This window comes from Eurosta solidaginis, chromosome 5, assembly GCF_040869045.1.
Source record: "Eurosta solidaginis isolate ZX-2024a chromosome 5, ASM4086904v1, whole genome shotgun sequence".
Lineage (NCBI taxonomy): Eukaryota > Metazoa > Arthropoda > Insecta > Diptera > Tephritidae > Eurosta > Eurosta solidaginis.
Genome location: NC_090323.1, coordinates 122,688,468 through 122,710,780, shown reverse-complemented (window position 1 = coordinate 122,710,780; position 22,313 = coordinate 122,688,468). Strand labels below are relative to the sequence as shown.

Sequence of the window (22,313 nt, the reverse complement as noted above, 5' to 3'; positions counted from 1 at the left end):
CTGAGCATCAATTGCGTCCTGGCCTTCCCCAACCCAGGCGTAGTCACCCGTCACTTACTCCCAGAGTGGCGACATCTCCCCCTATGCACTTCAGAATTCTGCAGTTAAACTGTAATGGACTAACTGGGAAGATCACGGAGATAGTCGATTTCATGAAGCGGCACAACATCCGCATTGCTGCGATTCAAGAGACTAAACTCACAGCAAGATCTGCACTGCAAACCTGTTCTGGGTATAATATCCACAGAAAAGATCGCATGAGCGGAAATGGAGGCGGCCTCACGTTTATCATACACCACTCTGTGCAATATCATATATTTGATCCTGGCATCGACCGCAGGGACAATGTCTTAGAACGTCAAGGCCTATCTGCCCGGTCAGGCGATGCCAACCTAGAAATCATCAACATCTACATCCCACTTGCCACCTGTTGCCCCAGTGGATACCGCCCTATATTAGCGCCTTACTCACTGGCAACAATCGCATTATCTTAGGCGACTTTAATGCCCATCACGATCTATGTCATTGAAATAGAAGAAACGACGTTCTGCACAATAAACGGAGACGCCCCCACAGGTATGGTAGGAAGCTGTCACAGTTCGCCGGATATCTCAATCGAGAGCGCAGAACTCGTAAACTGCGTCAACTGGCAGCCGATGGTAACATTGGCATCCGACCACCTGCCTATACTTATTTCGTTCGAGCGTACCGGCGAGTTCATCGTTACAGAAACACGCACTTTCATAAACTTTAAAAAAGGAAAGTGGGACGAATACAAATCTTTAACAGACAACCTCTTTGCTGCCCTCCCTACCCCGACTGATGCCCGCCAATGGGAGCGTGCTTTCGGCAAGGTCATTGAATCCGCCTCGGCACGCTTCATCCCCGCCGGGAGAATTCCCGAAATTCGGTCCCACTTCTCGGCGGAGGCCGCAAATTTAGCGAGAGAACGTGACCTTATAAGACAGCTCGACCGAGGCGACCCCCAAATAAGGGATATAAACCAACGCATCAGATTGCTTGTGGATGAACACAAGGGGGCGAAATGGGAGGAGCACCCAAGAGGTTGTAACCTCTCTGCCGGTGTGGGTAACCTTTGGTCCAGGGTAAAGTCCCTATCGAATCCGTCTAAGCACAATGACAACGTTTCCATCGCCTTCGGTGATAAAGAGCTGTCGGATTCGAAAAAATGCGCGAGCGCTTTCTGCCGTCAATATGTAATGCATTCTAAGGTCGGCAAAGATAGATAGGAGGGCCAACAGACACGCACATAAACATAAACTCAGCGCGTCACCAATTACCATCACCGCCAGAGAGGTTGAAGATGCCATTGGTCACGCTAAACCATCCAAAGCAGTGGGCCCAGACGGCATAGCCATGCCGATGCTCAAAAGCCTAGGGAAAGAGGGTTTCAAATACTTAGCACATGTCTTCAACCTGTCTCTTTCCACCTTTGTCATACCCGAAAAATGGAAATTGGCCAAGGGGGTCCCGTTACTAAAGCCTGGGAAACCAGCTAACATAGGTGAGTCGTATCGTCCGATATCCCTCCTATCGCCAGTAGCAAAGACGCTTGAAGCCATTTTACTCCCCTACTTCCAAGCAAATTTGCAGCTAGCCTGTCATCAGCATGGCTTCAGAAAACTCCACAGCACCACCACCACGCTAAATGCCATCAGCACCCAGATAAATTGCAGTTTAAATCAAAACCCCCAACATAGAACAGTACTTGTAGCGCTAGACCTATCAAAAGCTTTTGATACGGTCAACCATGGCACGTTACTGCAAGACCTGGAAGGGTTTACCCTTCCCCCATGTCTTAAAAGGTGGACCGCAAATTATATGGGTGGTCGGCAGGCATCGGTGCAATTTAGAAACGAAATATCAAAACCAAGAAGAATTAAACAAGGGGTGCCACAGGTTGGTGTCCTACCCCCACTTTTGTTTAATTTCTACATATCTAAGCTACATTCACCAACAGAAGGAGTCACTATCGTTTCATACGCCGATGAACAATAATGGCCACAGGCCCAGGCCCACAGATCTATGAGCTCTACAACAGAATAAACGGCTACCTCCCTGATATCTCCAGTTTTTTCGCCTCGCGAAACCTGGCATTATCACCGACTAAATGTTCCGCGACCTTATTTACAACATGGACGTCCCAAATGTCGACCATTTTGAACACCCACGTCGATGGCACTACTCTACCGACTGTCCTAAACCCCAAAATCTTGGGTGTAACGTTTGATCAGGATCTACATTTTGGTGAGCACGCAGCCGCAATTTTCTCGAAAATCGAGAGCCGTAATAAAATCCTCAAACCCTTGATGGCAGTACCTGGGGAAAAGATAAAGAAACGCTCATTACTACATACAAAGCAATTGGCCAGCCGTTTACGTGCTACACGTCACCCATATGGTCGCCAAGCCTAAAAATTACCCACTGGAAGAAGCTACAGGCCTGCCAAAATACTGATCTCAGAATCGCCACGGGCTGTCTTCTTATGTCCCCAGAACACCATCTACATAATGAGGCGAGAATACTCCCCATCAGGGAGAGAAATTAGATGCTAACCAAACAGTTCCCGTTGAATACCCAGACACCTGGGCATCCAAACAGACATCTGATTGATGAGCCAACACCGCCTAGGGGCTTAAGGAGTCATCTCCGTAAGCATTTTGAGGAAATACGGCACCTGAGAACCCAGCCGTATGAAGCAAAAAAACTCAAGCAGGTCGTTGGTGAACTCCGCAAACAGGCGTCGGACCTTTATGTCAGGAATTGCCCGGTGAATCCAGTGCTCAAAGAAAAGTACCCAAAACTTGTGGAAGAGGAGCGCATACTCCCCAGGGAAACGGTGTCACTCTTGCTCAACTTCGTTCTGGATACTGTAACAGGTTAAACTCTTACCTATCCAGAATCAACCCCGACATACAAAATGTATGCCCCACTTGTAATGTGTCCCCACATGACACCAACCATCTCTTTAATTGTAATGTGGAACCAACGCCTCTAACACCCCTTTCATTATGGTCCACCCCTGTTGAAACAGCAAGTTTCCTTGGACTCCCGTTAGAGGATATTGATCAAAATTTGTGATCGGTCGCGGCGTTTAGGTGGGGCGAAGCACTGCTACAACAACAACAGCAACTACGCCCCCACACGTATGGTAGGAAGCTGTCACAGTTCGCCGCATATATCAATCGTGAGCGTAGGACTCGTAGATTACGTCAACTTGCAGCCGATGGTAACAGTGGCATCCGAACACCTGCCTATACTTATTTCGCTCGAGCGTACCGTCGACTTCATCGTCACAGAAAAACGCACTTTCATAAACTTTAAAAAAGGAAAGTGGGATGAATACAATCCTTTACAGAACACCGCTTTGCTGCCCTCCCTATCCCGACTGATGCTCGCCAAGGGGAGCGTGCTTTCCGCAAGGTCATTGAATCCCCCTCGGATCGCTTCATTCCCGCAGGTAGAATTCCCGAAATTCGGCCTCACTTTCCGGCGGAGGCCGCAAATTTAGCGAGAGAACGTGACCTTATAAGACAGCTCGATTCCGTGCTGTCGGATTCGAAAAAATGCGCGAGCGCTTTCTGTCGTCAATATGTAATGCATTCTACGGTCGACAAAGATAGACGGAGGGCCAACAGACACGCACATAAACATAAATTCAGCGCGTCACCAATTACCATCACCGCCAGAGAGGTTGAAGATGCCATTGGTCACGCTAAACCATCCATGGGGGGAGGGTCTACCCTTCGCCCATATCTTAAAAGGTGGACCACAAATTATCTGGGTGGTCGGCAGGCATCGGTGCAATTTAGAAACGAAACATCAAAACCAAGAAGAATTAAACAAGGGGTGCCAGAGGGTGGTGTCCTATCCCCACTTTTGTTTAATTTCTACATATCTAAGCTACCTTCACCACCAGAAGGAGTCACTATCGTTTCATACGCCGATGAGTGCACAATAATGGCCACAGGCCCAGGCCCACAGATCGATGAGCTCTGCAACAGAATAAACGGCTATCTCCCTGATCTCTCCAGATTTTTCGCCTCGCGAAACCTGGCATTATCACCGACTACATCTTCCGCGACCTTATTTACAACATGGACGTCCCAAATGTCGACCATTTTGAACACCCACGTCGATGGCACTACGCTACCGACTGTCCTACACCCCAAAATCTCGGGTGTAACGTTTGATCAGGATCTACATTTTGGTGAGCATGCAGCCGCAATTTTTCCGAAAATCCAGAGCCGTAATAAAATCCTCAAATTCCTTGCTGGCAGTACCTGGGGAAAAGATAAAGAAAAGCTTATTACTACATACAAAGCAATTGACCAGCCGTTTACGTGCTACGCGTCACCCATATGGTCGCCAAGCCTAAAAATTACCCACTGGAAGAAGCTACAGGCCTGCCAAAATACTGCTCTCAGAATAGGCACGAGCTGTCTTCTTATGTCCCCAGAACACCATGTACATAATGAGGCGAGAATACTCCCCATCGGGGAGAGAAATGAGATGCTAACCAAACAGTTCCTGTTGAATACCCAGAAACCTGGGCATCCTAACAGACATCTGATTGATGAGCCAACACCGCCCAGGGTCTTAAGGAGTCATATCCGTAAGCATTATGAGGAAATACGGTACCTGAGAACTAAGCCGTAGGAAGCAAAAAAACACAAGCAGGTCCTCAGTGAATTCCACAAACAGGCGTCGGACCTTTATGTCAGGAATTTCCGGGTGAATTCAGTTCTCAAAGAACAGTACCCAAAACTTACGGAAGAGTAACGCACACTCCCCAGGGAAACGCAAGCCACTCAAGCTTAACTTCGATCTGGATACTGTAACAGGTTAAACTCTTACCTATCCAGAAAAAACCCCGACATACAAAATGTATGCCCTGCTTGCAATGTGCATGACACCAACCATCTCTTTAATTGTAATGTGGAACCAACGCCTCTAACACCCTTCATATTATGGTCCACCCCTGTTGAAACAGCAAGTTTTCTTTGACTCCCGTTAGAGGATATTGATGACAATTTGTGATCGGTCGCACCTATTGGATGGGGCGAAGCACTGCTACAACAACAACAACAGGGCATAAGAAGGTAATAAGAAAAATTCATAGGAAATCCCCCATTACAACTGCGTGACGTAATGTCTTCTAAGCTCAGAATCTCACGGAACTTTGAAGTGTCCATTGTGGACAGGACCCACTGGGAAATAGGGAATCCTTATAACGACCCTGACTCAGAATGGGCCGAACTTCAAAAACTCGATTCCAATGGGATGCTACCCCACCATATTTCAGGCAGAAATTCATGCAATAGAAGTTTGTGGTAGAGAATGATGTCTGCGGAGAGGTTCAACATCGAAGAGCATCTATATTATGTCAGACAGCCAGGCGGCCCTGCGTTCCTTGCAACCCTACACAGATACATCTAAGCTAGTGGATGAATGCACTGAAGTCCTTAATGCCCTGGGAGCCAAAAACGAGGTTTTGTTAGGATGGGTTTCCGGACATCAGGGACATGAAGGTAATGAACATGCAGATTACCTAGCAAAGCAGGGTGCTACATCAGCATTCTATGGTCCAGAGCCCTTTTGTGGACTTACAAAAGCACACACCAGGGAAACTATAAGTAACTGGGAAACTACACAACTCAGACGTCACTGGATTGGCTGCCCAGGGTAAAAGCAGGCCAAACTGTTTATACTTCCGGCAACGAAAGTATCAGCCAAACTCATTAATCTAAGCAGGGAGGACGTAAGAACTCTTACTGGGTACTATACGGGACACTGCGGTCTACGATATCACCTATGTAAATTAAATCTATCGGATAGCCAAATTTGTCGTTTCTGTGAGCTGGATGATACAACGCCGGTGCACATTCTCTGCGAATGCGTCGCTCTAGCTCGGCAGAGACTATTTCATCTAGGTGGTGGGACTCTTAATCCCTATGTCGTATGGAGTAAAAAACCTGAAGAGGTACTTAGATACATCAAAAGCCTCCAGATATAAATTTAGGCTGAAAGGTCTCGCACAATAGATCTGCACAAAGGTCGCAGTGCTTCCAGACCTATTAATGATAATAATAATTAATAATAATATATGCATATACATACAAACATATGTGAGTAAACATCTTTGGTACCTGTACTTATTATTTTCCGCTGTTCTAAATATACTCTTTGAGCACCCTTTGTAGTACGGAAAACATTCACCCGGAGGTTTTCGTCCTTCCCCTATCTCCTGCGCATTTACATATTCCGGTATCAAGTCAGCATATGGAGAACTAGTTGCACTGTAAGAACAAACCCGTTTATTTTTTTAAAACACAAGTGCATATAAAGTTTAGACTTGCGTTAAAAACAGCTTCATTATTTCACCAAAAACACCAAAGTGATTAATTCTCTTAGAATGGATTTCGCATATGATGCGCAATAAACATGCTCTGCCATTCATACCAAAAGTTCCTAGTAAATCCTCCACAATACCATACAGTATTACTCTAAACATGGATTTAAGAAGATAGATTTTGTGAACTCAAATTTTTTCATTTAAAGGTAGATATGCCACGTACCTTTCTCCACCATGGAATGCATATTTGAAACGTTCCGGCAATCGCGGTAATTCTAGATTCTCGTCTTCTTTTGTTTCTTGTCTAATTCTAAAGCCATGCGAATCATGGACTGCAGATTTACTTTGAGCAGCCAAGTCACGTTTACTTTTGTGCTGAAGATAATTCGCCACATAATCACCAAGGGCGCGTCCTGTTGAACGACCAAACTGTCTCGTGAAAATTGGAGGCAAATCACCTAGCGGATTAGATTCATCTGTCAGACCCAGCTTATCAAAATCAACTGAAAAAAAAAGTAAGAGTTCTTAGCATAAAAAACAAGTTTTTTTAATTGTGCAAAAAAGTAATATGGCCTACTGCTATTATATTTATTTGTTATTTATTACAGGTTTACTAAGCCTAATTTAAATCTATTTATACCATTTTTGTAATACTTCTATATTGCTTCTACAGGCTGGGTGGACTTAAAACCATCGGAGTGCCGATATATTGCTGTTTAAATGTTTTTGTATTCAATAATCGAATGTACCTAAATTTAAGTTTTTCTTGTCTCACTTATGCTACCGCAATCACAAAAATTTTGTGGGCTGTCTTTTTTTGATTTTGAATTCAAAACTCATTGCGAGCATATTGTAATAGCCAATATACATAGGAGCAGGGCCGTAGAGAGAAACTCCGGGCCCGGGTCTAAACAATTTACGGCCCCCCTATAAAAAATCCACTAATACATTTGATTAATTTGATTTAATGAAGTCTCAGTAATTAATCATTATTGATGGATTACATAAAAAAATTTTTTTACAACATCAACTAAATGATTTTTGGACTTAGAGCTGAAAATAAAATCAACACAGAATATTTACAATTTATACTATTTTATTGTAACGTAGAAATAAAATTCTCATTTAACAGCCACATATTGTTTCAAATAGTCTTTTCTAGTTATTTGGTAACATTTTAATACATTTCTGATAAATATAATGATTATAAATTTTAATTATTCAATATAGAAAGTTCGGATATCAAAGAGCGGCTTTTCTTGCTTTTTTCGCTGCAATTTTTTTTATAATAATATCAAAATTTAACTGTTTTGCCAAAACGGATTAAAAACAAAGCGTGGCAAGTCCTGAAACTCACTCGTGAGATGAATACGATCTATGAAAGTTTTTGATTCTGGCAAGGATGCCGAAAGAACGTTATGCACTAGCTACAGTGACAGGTATAGTGCAAAAGATCCGTAAAACAACACAAATGTTGGGGAAAATTGTATACAGATTTTGAACATAGATGACATTTAGCAATTCCAATGGTGACAGACAGACCTTTATCAAAATTTGCTTCGTAAATGTGTTTCAAGTGAATTATTGCACATTCTAAGCTTTGAAAAATGTCCGACTTGTATTTTTCGACCAATTATGCTGCGCTCGCCCGAACCGTAGTTTCATCCATGTCTTCAAATTGCCACAAAAAGGAAAACGTCTCGTTCAAATTTCTCAAGCTGCGAATCGTTCAGTAATGCCAGTGATTACCGAATCAACGATCACCAAGAATGTATTGTTTTTAAAATCAGACTCTGGATCATCCGTAATCATCTTATTTCCATTATCTTCAAAAAGTCTTTTAGGTTTTCGAATGTCGGGAAACTTTGGCGAGATATTAAATTGAATAGCAACTGTTTTGCATTTGTTTAAAATTGTTTCCTGATCAACTCTAAATCAGCTAATAAGACACCTAGATGTCGGACCTCACCATCTATGGTGGCGTCTCTAAGTTGGAGTACGGCGTTTCTTTCATTAATGGTTGTCAGTATTTTGAACCAAATTGAAGAGAGCAAGATACATTCGAAATTGTTGATGTACCGGTACTTCTCCGTATGCTTGTGCAGTCAAATTTAGCTTAAGTAATGTGTTTAGTGCTTGTGTTAATCCTGGAACATGGTTTGCGAATGGTCTGATTGCTTCAGCTCTAGCCGACGACTTAGTGTCTGAAAGACTGTGAAGAGAGCTCGGTACATTTTTTAAATGGTTTTATTTATGTAGGTTGACTTGACAGGTCCAACGCTTTTATTTAACTGCCTTATCAACGTCCTAGATTGATGAGGAGTTTGATGACTAGTACTTAGGACCTACCTAATTATTTTGTATCTTTTAGTATTATTACTACTTAATGTAAGTATTGTTTTCAATAAAACCGTTTAACTAAAATTTTTTTCATTATTTTATTTTTGAGGATGTCCCATCGTTGTGGACTGTTGCTGAAAATTGTAAAACATTTTTGTACAACTCCGAAGAAAATAATAGCAGTCGTACAACATTCTGCATTATCAACACCACATAAATTGAGACTGTGGGTTGTACAAGGCGAGTAATCAGCATTCGAGTTTTTGTCGAGAATGTGACGTTGTGCTCCATTCAAGCTCCTTTTATATTGGCGCCGTTATCGTACCCTTGTGCATGACAATCTTTTAATGGGATTTCATGTTTACCTAGAGTATGGCAAATTAAATCCCCGATTTCTTTACCAGTTTTTTGGTTACAATCCACGAAAGCCAAAACCCGTTCTGGAATTGTAAAATTTGTTGCTTTCGAATTGAAATGGATGTAGCGCAAGTTGAACGTAGTCTGTTTAACGTGACTAGCATCAGGCGTAAAATCAACGAGAATAGCAAAATACTTGGCTTTTTTGCGTTGATCTAATATAGTTTCCCCGCACGTGTTTTGCACAAATTTCTATAAACTCGTTCTAAATGTCTGGGGAAAGATAGTGAACTTGTAAACGTTTGTGCTGCTGTTGTGAAATCCTAACTTTCTCCAAATGATCTCTATGTATCGGATCATAATGGCTTAGGAGTTCTAAGATGGCCAAACAATTTCCATTGTTTCGTTCACCAAGATATATACTTTTGCCTTTGAAAACTAGGCCTCTTTCACCCAAAAATAAAATAGTGTCCAAAATTCTATATAAAATTTTTTTCCACTTATGAGTTTCAGTGATTAGCAGTTCATTGATATCGAATTCGATTTTGTAAAGATCGCCATTGAATATAACATTTAATGTGATCTTGAGTATTTTCGCGTGCTGGCAATTTATCGTATAGCTTCTTCCATACCTGGAATTTCGAATATCCGCAGGACAACAAATTTTAGGTCGATTTAAAGTATTGGTGCTTAACAGACGACATGGTATGCAATAAAAAGCATTGCTACTGGCACTATACACAAACCAGTCACTTTCTCTCCATTTGCAAAGATTCTGTTTAACAACGAGGTCATGACGATCACGCGGAAAAAAAACTTCTGATAACCTCGACGAATTATTTCGTTGACCTCTTCAGATCGCAAAAACTCATTATTCACGGTACCGATATCGAAGTCGTTTAAATAATCTGAACTTTGATACAGAGTTGGTGGTATTGTTGGAAGACTTTTTGAAGATGAACCTTCATCAGTGTCCACGAGAACTTTACGATTTCGGATTCATGTAAACATACATTTTTGTTTGATGTTTTCATTGTTTCCTCACTGTTCGAAGGCCCATATTATTATCAATTTTCGTTGTTTTTGAAATTCGGCTTAAAATTTGCACATGGAACAACTAAAGACTCTCCTGAATTAAAAAAAAATTTCTTAGTACATCTAAATCGCGGGTCCCCTCAGAAACCTCGAGCCCGGGGGAATCCCCCCATTCACCCTCCCCTCTCGACTCGCCTGCATAGGAGTATTACATATAAGATTTATACAATCTGTATAATTATCTAAACTGGACTATTCCATCTCCCAGTTATATCTATGTAGGTACTGCCATTGTGAATGATAACTAAGTGTGATATCTTCTGCATACACATCAAAATTCCAAAGTGATTGGATCACCTGATTTGTATTTGACTATCGCTGTCGCATTCTGTATCTCTTTCTATCACCCGCTGAAGATAGGCGCCGCCATATTGAACACCCTGTCAAAACGCTAAAAAGTAGCCATATTGAACAGCCTGTCAGGCAATTGACAGATAAGATATCACACTTAGATATCATTCACAATGGGTACTGCCGTATAGTATTATCAATGGCTGACTACCAGATCAAGCCAACGCAGTGTTGGTGCTGCCTACCCAGATTGCGCACTTGCGAGTTAAAAATTTCTTCGTTCTGCGCATCTACGTCACGGTTGACCCTTTAGCGAACAGCTGATATGCTGTCTATAGTTTTCTTGTAAAATACAAGAGCATGGTTTTGTGCAAATTTCTTTTATTTTAATGAATAATTTAATTATTTAACTAAAATGTTTTTACGGTTAAAACACATTTAACGGAAGAATGTATCGTTCTTATCGGTCAACTCATTCAACTCATCATTCCTGCGCAACTTCAAAAGCCGTTAGGGATTACCTGCCGCTGGTTGGCCGGCCATCATCTTCATCATCAGAAGCTCTCATGTATCCCCTAAGGATTTCAGGCCAATCAGTCTCTCGTCGTTTCTTCTTAAGACGTTTGAGCGGCTGATTGACCTGTACCTACGGGAAAGGATTCCACTGGGGTTACTGTCGGATTCACAGCATGCCTACTGCAAGGGCAGATCGACGGAGACGGCTCTCCATTCGATTGTAAAGCAAATGGAGGGGTCCCTAGAACACAAAGAGTTTGCTCTGGGTGCCTTTCTAGACATCGAGGGGGCTTTAACAATGTCTTACCGGGGGAAATCGAAGGAGCTCTGGTGGGTTTAGGAGTCGAGGTGACTCTGGTTGAATTAATTAGAAAACTTCTATGCGTCTACGTCACAGGGGGGTGTCCTATCTCCTCTGCTCTGTGTTGTGGCAGTCAACGAGCTCCTTATGGAGCTGGAAGCTAACGGCTGTCGGGTGGTTGCCTATGCATATGACCTCGGTATCCTAGTCAGAGGCAAATGTCTGGGCACCCTGCGCTATGTTCTGCAGGGCCATCTGGATACTGTGGTTAGGTGGGCTGCTGTGGATTGGTGGTCAAACCGAGAAAAATGGAATTGGTTCTTTTTACAAGGAGATATAAGATGCCCGATTTCAGAACTCCCTCGATTCGAGGGGTACCGTTGATACCTTCCGATAAGGTTAAATATTTGGGGATTGCTTTGTACAAGAAACTGTCCTGGAGTCCCAATGTGGAAGATAGGGCCAGAAAGGCTGCGGTTGCCCTGTACGGCTGCAGGGGGGCTATCGGAAAGGGATGGGGACTCTCGCAAGGAGTAGTACACTGGCTTTATGAGATGGTGGTCAAACCGATTCTGCTCTATGGGGTGCTGGTCTAGTGGAAATCACTGGACACGGAGAGCACCTCCAAAATGTTAGTGTCAGTGCAACGGACGGCGATGATCGGTATCAGTGGCGCTCTCAGAACAACACTACCTTGGCACTGAATGTCATGCTAAACATACATTCAGTAGATATTGCAGGAAAGGCAGCCGCGGCCCGGCCATTTGTCAGGCTTCGTGACATGGGCTATGGGCTTTATGTCTTCGGACAGGACGGACTATTGGATGCCGATAACTGCTCCCTATACACAGTCATTCCGCCGAGAGAAGAGTGGGGAAGAAGATTTATCTGGGGCAGGGGACCGGTTAACTTGTTCACGGATGGGTCGAGGTTGGACGAAAAGGTTGGTGGGGGGTCTTCTGTAAAGAGCTAAATGTAAGCCGCAAGTTTAAGTTGGCTGATCACTGCAGTGTATTCCAAGCGGAGGCTGCTGCGATTAAGGATGCGGTGGATTAAATGCTCTCCAGTGTTGCTACGGTTAGGGAATTCAACATCTACTCTGATAGACAAGCGGCTATAAAGGCCTTGAGTACAACTACAGTGAGATCGAGGGTGGGCTGGGAGTGCCTGACCTCGCTTGCGATCGCATCGAACTATTTTATAATTAAGATTATCTGGGTTCCGGGCCATAGTGGTATCCCGGGAAACTATCAAGCGGATCTCTTAACCAGCATCGGTATAACTGAACTGGATGAAGGTGGCTGTAGGGATCTCGGTATTTCGCTGGCCACCTGTGGTTTGCTCTTCAATAGCTGGGCCTCGAGTGAGCTCAGTAAACGTTGGGCGGACACCACCTCTTGCGGGGTGGCTAGATCTTTCTGGCCGAAAGTGGATGGTAGGAGGTCTGCCGAAGTACTTGGGTTCACTAAGGCTATCAATGGTCATTGGCATTTGGACAGGGCACTGTCCCATGGGTATCCATGCGGTACGTCTCAATATACTGCAAACTCCATCATGCTGCAGCTGTATGGAGAATGATGAGGTGGAATAATCACATCACTTTATGCTTGATTGCCCAGCTTTTGCCAGATCAAGGCGAAGGTACTTCGGTCGCGACTCACTTGGATCTCACGAGGATTTATCCAACTTTATCGTTGCTAACCAACGATTCTCTAAGTGGCTTTATCTACGTCACCGTTATTTTATTTTATTCTATTGTATGTGGTATCACAACGAACCTTCATGTTGTCCAAGTGAGCTTCCCCTATCAGGGTAGCTACCACCAAACCTAACCTAACCTATCTGTCAACTCTACTATACAATATCCCATGTTGTTGTTTTTGTTGTAGCGATAAGGGCACTCCCTGAATGCCTTGGGGAGTGTTATCGATGTTGATGGTCCTTTCCCGGATGCAGATCCGGTACGTTCCGGTAACAAGCACCATAAAGGTACTAGCCGATCATCTCGGCGGCCAGGTGCTGCAAGCATTCCGTGAAGCATTAAGGAGCTTAATACACGATAATTATGTACTACTAGCATAGTACCCGACGTCGTTCGGGAATAAATAAAAGCAGTACTATATAGACTAATATATTAGACTAATCCCAACCCCCATTTGTATGGGAGTCACCACGCCCCTTTTTCGCTATCCCCAATTTTTCCCGAGGCGGTAGGGATTAGTCCTTTATACCTCCTCACCTAATTTCAGTCGCCTAGCTTTAATACCTTCAGATATATTGACAACGAAAAATTCCAGTTGTTTGGGTGGTGCCACGCCCCCTTTTTCGTTATACCCAGTTTTTCTGGAGGGGGTAGGGATTGGTCTCATATAACCACTCACCTAATTTCAGTCGTCTAGCCTTAATACTTTCAGATATATTGACTACGAAAAAATCCAGTTGTATGGGAGGTGCCACGCCCCCTTGTCGAAAACGTTTTTTATATAGCCTACCATAGATTGACGCACTGCAAGTCCAAACATACATACAGACATACTTTCACAAATATATAGTAGATTAGCCCTGTTGGAATCAAAAATGAATGCTGGCAATTCGACTCTACATATAATGTTAAACTACGTATGATTCACTCTAAATACAATGAAAGCTTTGGCTGGTACAGTTTCGGATCTATTAGAGAAAGAGTTACGTGGCGGCCAAGCTCTGATGCTGTTCATCAATAAAATCAGTGCTTTGACAGGTGATGAGGATTCACAAAAGTTTGTAATACTATTGACGCAGCTAGCAGCTGTGCCTTATATGGAAATTTTACAGCTATGGGTACAAAAAGGCGTAATTTGCAATCCTTAACAAGAATTTTTGGTCGAAGACAACGAAGTTATACGACGGGAAGAGTTGCGTGAACATTATTCAGCCGACTATGGGGAGAAGCGTTATACAATACGTCGTGAACGTATATCCTGCTTCCTGGAAAAGGTTTGCGATATAATTTTACGTACCGGCAAATATCTGAATGTTATCAGGCAATGTGGCAAAAAAGTAGCTCCTTCACAACTAATGAAGTTACAAACCACATAAAAAATTACTACGCGTCTGACGCATAGTGTTTGACCCTATAAGATGACCTCTGGCATTCCAGCTCGCCAGTCGACAGCAGAGGCAGGCAGCTAGCGGAGCAAATAGACAGTACGACTTTCTGATTGCTAGTGGTTGAACACAAGCGGGCGAAATGGGAGGATTACTTAATCAAAATACAAAATCTCCATCGCCTTTGGCGGTAAAGTGCTGTCGGATGCGAAAAAATGCGGGAGCGCTTGGTCCACCTTCATCATCCCCGAAAAATGGAAAATGGCCAGGGTGGTTCCGCTATTAAAACCTGGGAAACCAGCTAACATAGCAGTTTCTTATCGTTCGACGCCTCTCCTTTCGCGAGTAGCCAATACACTTGAAGCCATTCTGCTTCCCTATTTCACTGCAAATTTGCGTCTTGCCAATAATCAGCATGGCTACATATCACTACCACCGCGCTAAACGCCATTAAAACACAAATAAATTGCGGATTAAATCAAAATCCCCACCATAGGACAGTGCTCGTTGCGCTAGACCTGTCAACCTTTTGATACGGTCAACCCCGGCACGTTACTGCAAGACCTGGAAGGTTCCCCCCTTCTCCCAAGTCTCAAAAGGTGGACCACAAATAATCTGTCTGATCAGCAAGCATCGGCGCAATTCAGGAATATAACACCTAGACCCAGAAGAATTAAACAACGGGTACCACAGGGTGGTGTCCTATCCCCACTCCTGTTTAACTCGGACATATCGAAGCTACCTTCACCACCAGAAGGAGTCACTATCGTTTCCTACGCCGATGACTGCACGATAATGGCCACCGGTCCACACATCGATGAGCTTTGTAATAGAATAAACATCTATCTCCCTAATCTCTCCAGTTTTTGCGCCTCGCGAAACCTGACACTGTCACCGACCAAATCATCGGCGATCTTATTTACAACATGGACGCCCCAAATGTCGACCATATTGAACATCCACGTCGATGGCATTACGCAATTGTTTCTAAAATCCAGAGCCGTAATAAAATCCTCAAATCTCTTGCCGACAGCACTTGGGGCAGCTCAGCTTGGGGCAGCTCATTACCACTTACAAAGCAATTGGCCGGCCGATTGCATGCTACGCGTCCCCGATATGGTCGTCAAACTTAAAGGTTACCCACTGGAAGAAAATACAGGCCTGCCAAAACATTGCCTTCAGAACCGCTGCGGGCTGTCTTTTTATATCCCCAGAACACCACCTACACAATGAGGCGAGAGTACTCCCCATTAGGGGGAGAAATGAAATGCTGATTATCCAGAAACCTCGGCATCCCAACAGACATCTGATTGATGCGGCTAAACCTCTCAGGGGCTTAAGGAGTCATCTCCGTAAGCATTATGAGGAAATACGGCGCCTCAGAACACAGCCGTATGAAACAAAAAAGCATAATCACGTTCTCAGTAATTTCCACAAACAGGCGTCGGACCTCTATGTCGGCGAATGCAGTTCTTAAAGAGCGCAGGGCTCATAAACTGCGTTGAATGGCAGCCGATGCCTACTTTAGCATCTGACCACCTGCCCACAGTCCTTTCAATACAGCAACCTGCCAATTTGATCACATCTGAAAAGCGGACTTTTATTAATTTTAAAAAAGCTCACTGGGAAGGCTACACAACCTTCACAAATCAATCTTTTGCTGCTTACCATTCCGAATGATATACGGCAAGGAGAGCGTGCGTTCCGGAAGGCCATCGCTTCAGCTTTTGTACGCTTTATTCCGGCAACAAAAACTTCGGCGACAAAACTGTATATGATTCGAAGAAATGCGCGAGCGCCTTTTGTCGAAAATTTATAATGCATTATTCTGTGGACAAAGACGGGCACATAAACACAAACATGACGTGCCACCCATTACCATCACCCTCACAGAGGTAGAAGCAGCCATTCACAAGGCCAAGCCCTCCAAATCAATAGGCCCAGACGGAATAGCCATGCCAATGCTAAAACACCTGGCGTTGGGGGAATAAACTACCTAACGCACGTTTGCAACTGTCGCTGAAGTCCTTTGGAATTCGCGAACAATTGATAATGGCAAGGATAATTCCAATACTATAGCCTGGTAAACCAGCTAACGAAGGCGAGTAATATCGACCGATATCACTCCTTTCGCCAGTGGCGAAGACATTGGAAACCTTTTTACTTTTTACCGTACCAACATGGCTTCCGCAAAATGCATAGCACCACCACCGCGCTAAATGCCATAAATACCCAGATTAATTACGGACTAAATCAAAAAAAACCCCATCATAGGACAGTGCTCGTGGCACTTGACCTGTTGAAAGCTGTTGACACAGTGAACCACGTCAGTCCAAGACATAGACACCTTCCCCCTTATCTAAAAAGATGGACGGCAAATTATCTGAATGGTCGGCAAGCGTCGGTTCAACTTAGGAATGAAATCTCAAAACCTAGGAAAATTAAACGGGAGGTACTACAGGGTTACGGCTATATCCCGATCTTTCTAGTACCTTCAGCTCACGCAACCTGGCATTATCACCGACAAAATCCCCGGCCGCTCTGTTTACGACGTGGAAGGAACAGATGTCGCAAATATTGGACGTTCACGTCGATGGTGTCACACTACCGACTGTCAGTCACCCAATGATCTTGGGGGTAATGTTCGATAATACTCTGACCCTCAAGCCGCATGCCACCGAAATTCTATCTGAAGTACAAAGCCGCAACAAATTCCTCAAGTCGCTTGCCGGCAGCACCTGAGCAAAAGTTAAAGAAACTGTGCTAATCACATACAAAGCAATTGACCGGCCGCTCATTAGCTACGCGTCACCAGTTTGGTCGCTGGTCTTAAAAACACATACTGGAAAAGGCTGCAGGCCTGTCAAAAAGGCTGCTATCAGAACTGCCACCGGATATCTCCTTATCACCCCCTACATAGTGAGGTCAAAGAGCTCAGCATTAAAGAGCACAACGAAATGTTGAACAGGCAGTTTTTGTTAAATTGTCATAAACCAGGACATCCTAGCAAACAACTGATTGATCTAGCCCCGCCTCCACGGGGGTTAAGGGAACATCTCCATAAGCACTATGACGAGATCCGGCACATGCCAACACCGCCGCTTAGACAAGCATAAGCAGGCCCTAAGCCAAATCCACACAGAATCGGTAATCGCTTTTGCCAGTACGCGCCCAGTGAACACTGTTATTAATATGCAATATCCCACCCTTGCAGAAGAAGAAAGCACTCTACCAATGGAGACACGAGTCTGGATATTTTAGCAGGTTAAACTCTTACTTGTCCAGAATAAACCCCGACATACGTAATGTATGTCCTGCATGCGATGTGTCCCCACATGACACCAACCATCTTTTCAATTGTAATATGGAGCCTATGCCTTTACTACCAATCCCCCAATGGTCCGCCCCTGTTGAAACAACCAGTTTCCTTGGACTCCTGTTAGAGGACTTTGATGACAATTTGTAAGTGATCGTGCCCACTGAATGGGGCGAAGCACTGTTAACACAACAACAACCCTATAAGATATCTATGATAAAAATATTGACATTAACGCCCCGATTCTAGTGTGGTAACAACATTCTTCACCACGGTAACGAAATCATGTGGCAACATTTACACCCTTTTGATATTCTACCTTTTTCAAAAGTATTCTTAGCAATTTTATTACTACGCTACTTTAATTTTATAGAGAACGAGCCGGACCCATGCGCATCTTGCGCAACCAATACAAAAATCTCTTATCAGCAGTTCTATCAATCAATTAAAACTTACAGCGTGCGCTGCCATCTAGCGTATGATAGTAATTGGCGGCAATGAAGTCTAAATATTGACAATAGTGCCATAGTACAAATAGATTTCTTTGTGTGCTCACAGTCGTTTATTTCTGACAAATTATTTTAATAAAATATAGCTAAACAAAAGCACTACGACCAAAATTCCCCAAACCTCGCTAATAGCCCAAATCTCCATCTTTACAACCAAAACTTTATTTATAGATTTGGATTCCAAATAAGAGCGAAAAAGGGGCTCGTACATAAAAACAGCAATTAGAAATAATATATATGATCATATGTACGTTCTCTGCAAGGTTTGTAGTGATTTTAGACGATAAAGAGCGACGTATTTACATTTGAAAATGATAATTTTGTTATACTCAGTTGAGCAGAGCTCACAGAGTATATTAACTTTGATTGGATAACGGTTGGTTGTACAGGTATAAATGAATCGAGATAGATATAGACTTCCATATATCAAAATCATCAGGATCGAAAAAAAAAAATTGATTGAGCCATGTCCGTCCGTCCGTCCATCCGTCTGTCCGTTAACACGATAACTTGAGTAAATTTTGATGAAATTTGGTATGTAGGTTCCTGAGCACTCATCTCAGATCGCTATTTAAAATGAACAATATCGGACTATAACCACACCCACTTTTTCGATATCGAAAATTTCGAAAAACGGAAAAAGTGCGATAATTCATTACCAAAGGCGGATAAAGCGATGAAACTTAGTAGGTGAGTTGAACTGATGATGCAGAATAGAAAATTTGTAAAATTTTGGAAAATGGGCGTGGCACCGCCTACTTTTAAAAGAAGGTAACTTAAAATTTTGCAAGCTGTAATTTGGCAGTCGTTGAAGATATCATGATGAAATTTAGCAGGAACGTTAATCCTATTACTATATGTATGCTTAATAAAAATTAGCAAAATCGGAGAACGACCCCGCCCACTTAAAAAAAAAATTGTTTTTTAAAGTCAAATTTTAACAAAAAATGTAATATCTTTACAGTATATAAGTAAATTATGTCAAAATTCAACTCCAGTAATGATATGGTGCAACGAAATTCAAAAATAAAAGAAAATTTCAAAATGGGCGTGGCTCTGCTCTTTTTCATTTAATTTGTCTAGGATACTTTTAATGCCATAAGTCGAAAAAAAATTTACCAATCCTTGTGAAATTTGGTAGGGGCTTAGATTCTGGGACAAGAACTTATTTCTGTGAAAAAGGGCGAAATCGGTTGAAGCCACGCACAGTTTTTATACACAGTCGACCGTCTGTCGACATATCTTTACTAAACTCAGTTCACGTACTTATCTGAACTCACTTTATATTGGTATAAAAAATGACCGAAATCCAGGTTTTACCACGCCCACGAAAATTACCAAAAACGAAAAAAAATGCCATAATTCTATACCAAATACGCAAAAGGGATGAAACATGGTATTTCGATTGGTTTATTGACGCAAAATATAACTTTAGAAAAAAACTTTGTAAAATGGGTGTGACACCTACCATATTAAGTAGAATGAAATGAAAGAATCTGCAGGGCGAAATAAAAAACCCCTGAAATCTTGGCAGGAACACTGTTCGTGGTATTATATATATAAATAAATTAGCGGTATCCAACAGATGATGCTCTGGGTCACCCTGGTCCACATTTTGGTCGATATCTGGAAAACGTCTTGACATATACAACTACCACCACTCCCTTTTAAAAGCCTCATTAATACCTTTAATTTGATACCCATATCGTACAAACACATTCTATAGTCACCCTTGGTCCACCTTTATGGCGATATATCGAAAAGGCGTCCACCTATAGAACTAAGCCCCACGCACTTTTAAAATACTCATTAACACCTTTCGTTTGATACCCATATTGTACAAACGCATTCTAGAGTCGCTCCTGGTCCATCTTTATGGCGATATCTCGAAAAGGCGTCCACCTATAGAACTAAGGCCCACCCCTTTTAAAATGTTCATTAACCCCTTTCATTTGATACCCCTATCGTACAAGCAAATTCTAGGGTCACCCGTGGTCCACCCTTATGGCGATATCTCGAAACGGCGTCCACCTATGGAACTAAGGATCACTCCCTTTTAAAATACTCATTAACACCTTTCATTTGATACCCATATCGTACAAACAAATTCTAGAGTCAACCCTGATCCACCTTTATGGCGATATCTCGAAACGACGTCCACCTATAGAACTAAGCCCCACGCCCGTTTGAAATACTCATTAACACCTTTCGTTTGATACCCATATTGTACAAACGCATTCTAGAGTCACTCCTGGTCCACCTTTACGGCGATATATCGAAACGACGTCCACCTATGGAACTAAGGATCACTCCCTTTTAAAATACTCATTAACACCTTTCATTTGATACCCATATCGTACAAACAAATTCTAGAGTCACCCCTGGTCCTTTATGGCGATATCTCGAAAAGGTGCCCACCTATAAAACTAAGCCCCACGCCCTTTTAAAATACTCATTAACACCTTTCGTTTGATACCCATATTGTACAAACGCATTCTAGAGTCACCCCTGGTCCACCTTTATGCCGATATCTCGAAAAGGCGACCACCTATACAACTACCACCACTCCCTTTTAAAACCCTCATTAATACCTTTAATTTGATACCCATATCGTACAAACACATTTTAGAGTCACCCCTGGTCCACCTTTATGGCGATATCTCGAAAAGGCGTCCACCTATAGAACTAAGGCCCACCCCTTTTAAAATATTCATTAACCCCTTTCATTTGATACCCCTATCGTACAAGCAAATTCTAGGGTCACCCCTGGTCCACCTTTATGGCGATATATCGAAACGGCGTCCACCTATGGAACTAAGGATCACTCCCTTTTAAAATACTCATTAACACCTTTCATTTGATACCCATATCGTACAAACAAATTCTAGAGTCAACCCTGATCCACCTTTATGGCGATATCCCTAAATGGCGTCCACATATAGAACTATGGCCCACTCCCTCACAAAATACTCTTTAATACCTTTCATTTGATACACATGTCATACCAACACATTCCAGGATTACCCTCGGTTCATTTTCCTACATGGTTATTTTCCCTTATGTTGTCACCATAGCTATCAACTGAGTATGTAATGTTCGGTTACACCCGAACTTAACCTTCCTTACTTGTTAATCTCTTAATATTATAAAACGTAGTACCACAAAGAAGACCGGGTAAAACTGCTGAAAAGCTTTACCGATTTTCATGATATTTTCAATGATCATAGATTTCTTTGTTTAAAGTTATGCAGAAAAGGAGTTACGGGGCTATAAAATCCTACAGGAACACACACACGCCAATAATGTGGCTTTGGCTTCCTTGCTGTATTGTCTATTTGGTTAACAATGCACACACATAAAGGCATTGGTTTGAAAGAAGCAAATAAGCGCTGAGCTCAAAGAACGAACTTGCTATAACAGGAACTAATATGGCGTTGGCTTCCTTGCTGTGTTGTCTATTTGCTTAACAATGCACACACATTCGAACACATAAAGGCATTGGTTTGAAAGAAGCAAATAAGCGGCGAGCTCAAAGAACAAACTTGCTTTGAGTGGGACATTCACCATATCACATTATCCGTCACACACATACGTGGACCGCAGTGCTACCTGTTGGGCGATCTCATCACCCAGAGGTGCTAAATAAACCTCGAGGAGGATGGGTGTTTTCGAGCTGCAGTTGATACCTCAGTGTTACTTTCTATGACAGATCATCACGTTTTTCGTCAGTGTTTGGGCAACTGTGGCAACGTCACGCCTTCGTTGAATGAAATGTTGACAATGCACACGGTTAGAGATTTGGACCTATGTAAATTTTAAACCATAGATTGGCTGACACACATTTTTAATCTTTTTTGAGGAATATTTTAAACCTTCTTAAAGTTCAAACACATATGGAATATAATTGAGGCCCAGTTTTAAAACGAGCTGACAGAATCGAAAGAAAATGACGCATGCATAGTGATAGAATTTTTAGAAAAAGTATCGATACCGGTACTATATACATATACGGTTGATAGAAGCAACTTTGTTAGTGTAAGGTTGTAAGACCTGCACATAATCTTCGACACTTTACAGCCCCGCGCTTGAATCCATGCCTTTCCTGCTTGGTCGATCATGAGAACC

At 42.7% G+C, this 22,313-nt stretch overlaps 1 protein-coding gene across 1 annotated transcript in view; it reads right to left on the bottom strand.

Annotated features, from left to right (window-relative positions):
• Nucleotides 1-22,313, bottom strand: part of LOC137233507 (uncharacterized) — a 340,694-nt gene that overhangs the window by 18,852 nt on the left and 299,529 nt on the right. The window contains exons 3-5 of the mRNA XM_067756572.1: nucleotides 6,600-6,879; nucleotides 6,381-6,527; nucleotides 6,171-6,320 (exon numbers count right to left, since the gene is read on the bottom strand). Of these exons, the coding sequence (XP_067612673.1) occupies nucleotides 6,171-6,320; nucleotides 6,381-6,527; nucleotides 6,600-6,879 (577 nt within the window). The remainder of the gene's footprint in view (nucleotides 1-6,170; nucleotides 6,321-6,380; nucleotides 6,528-6,599; nucleotides 6,880-22,313) is intronic.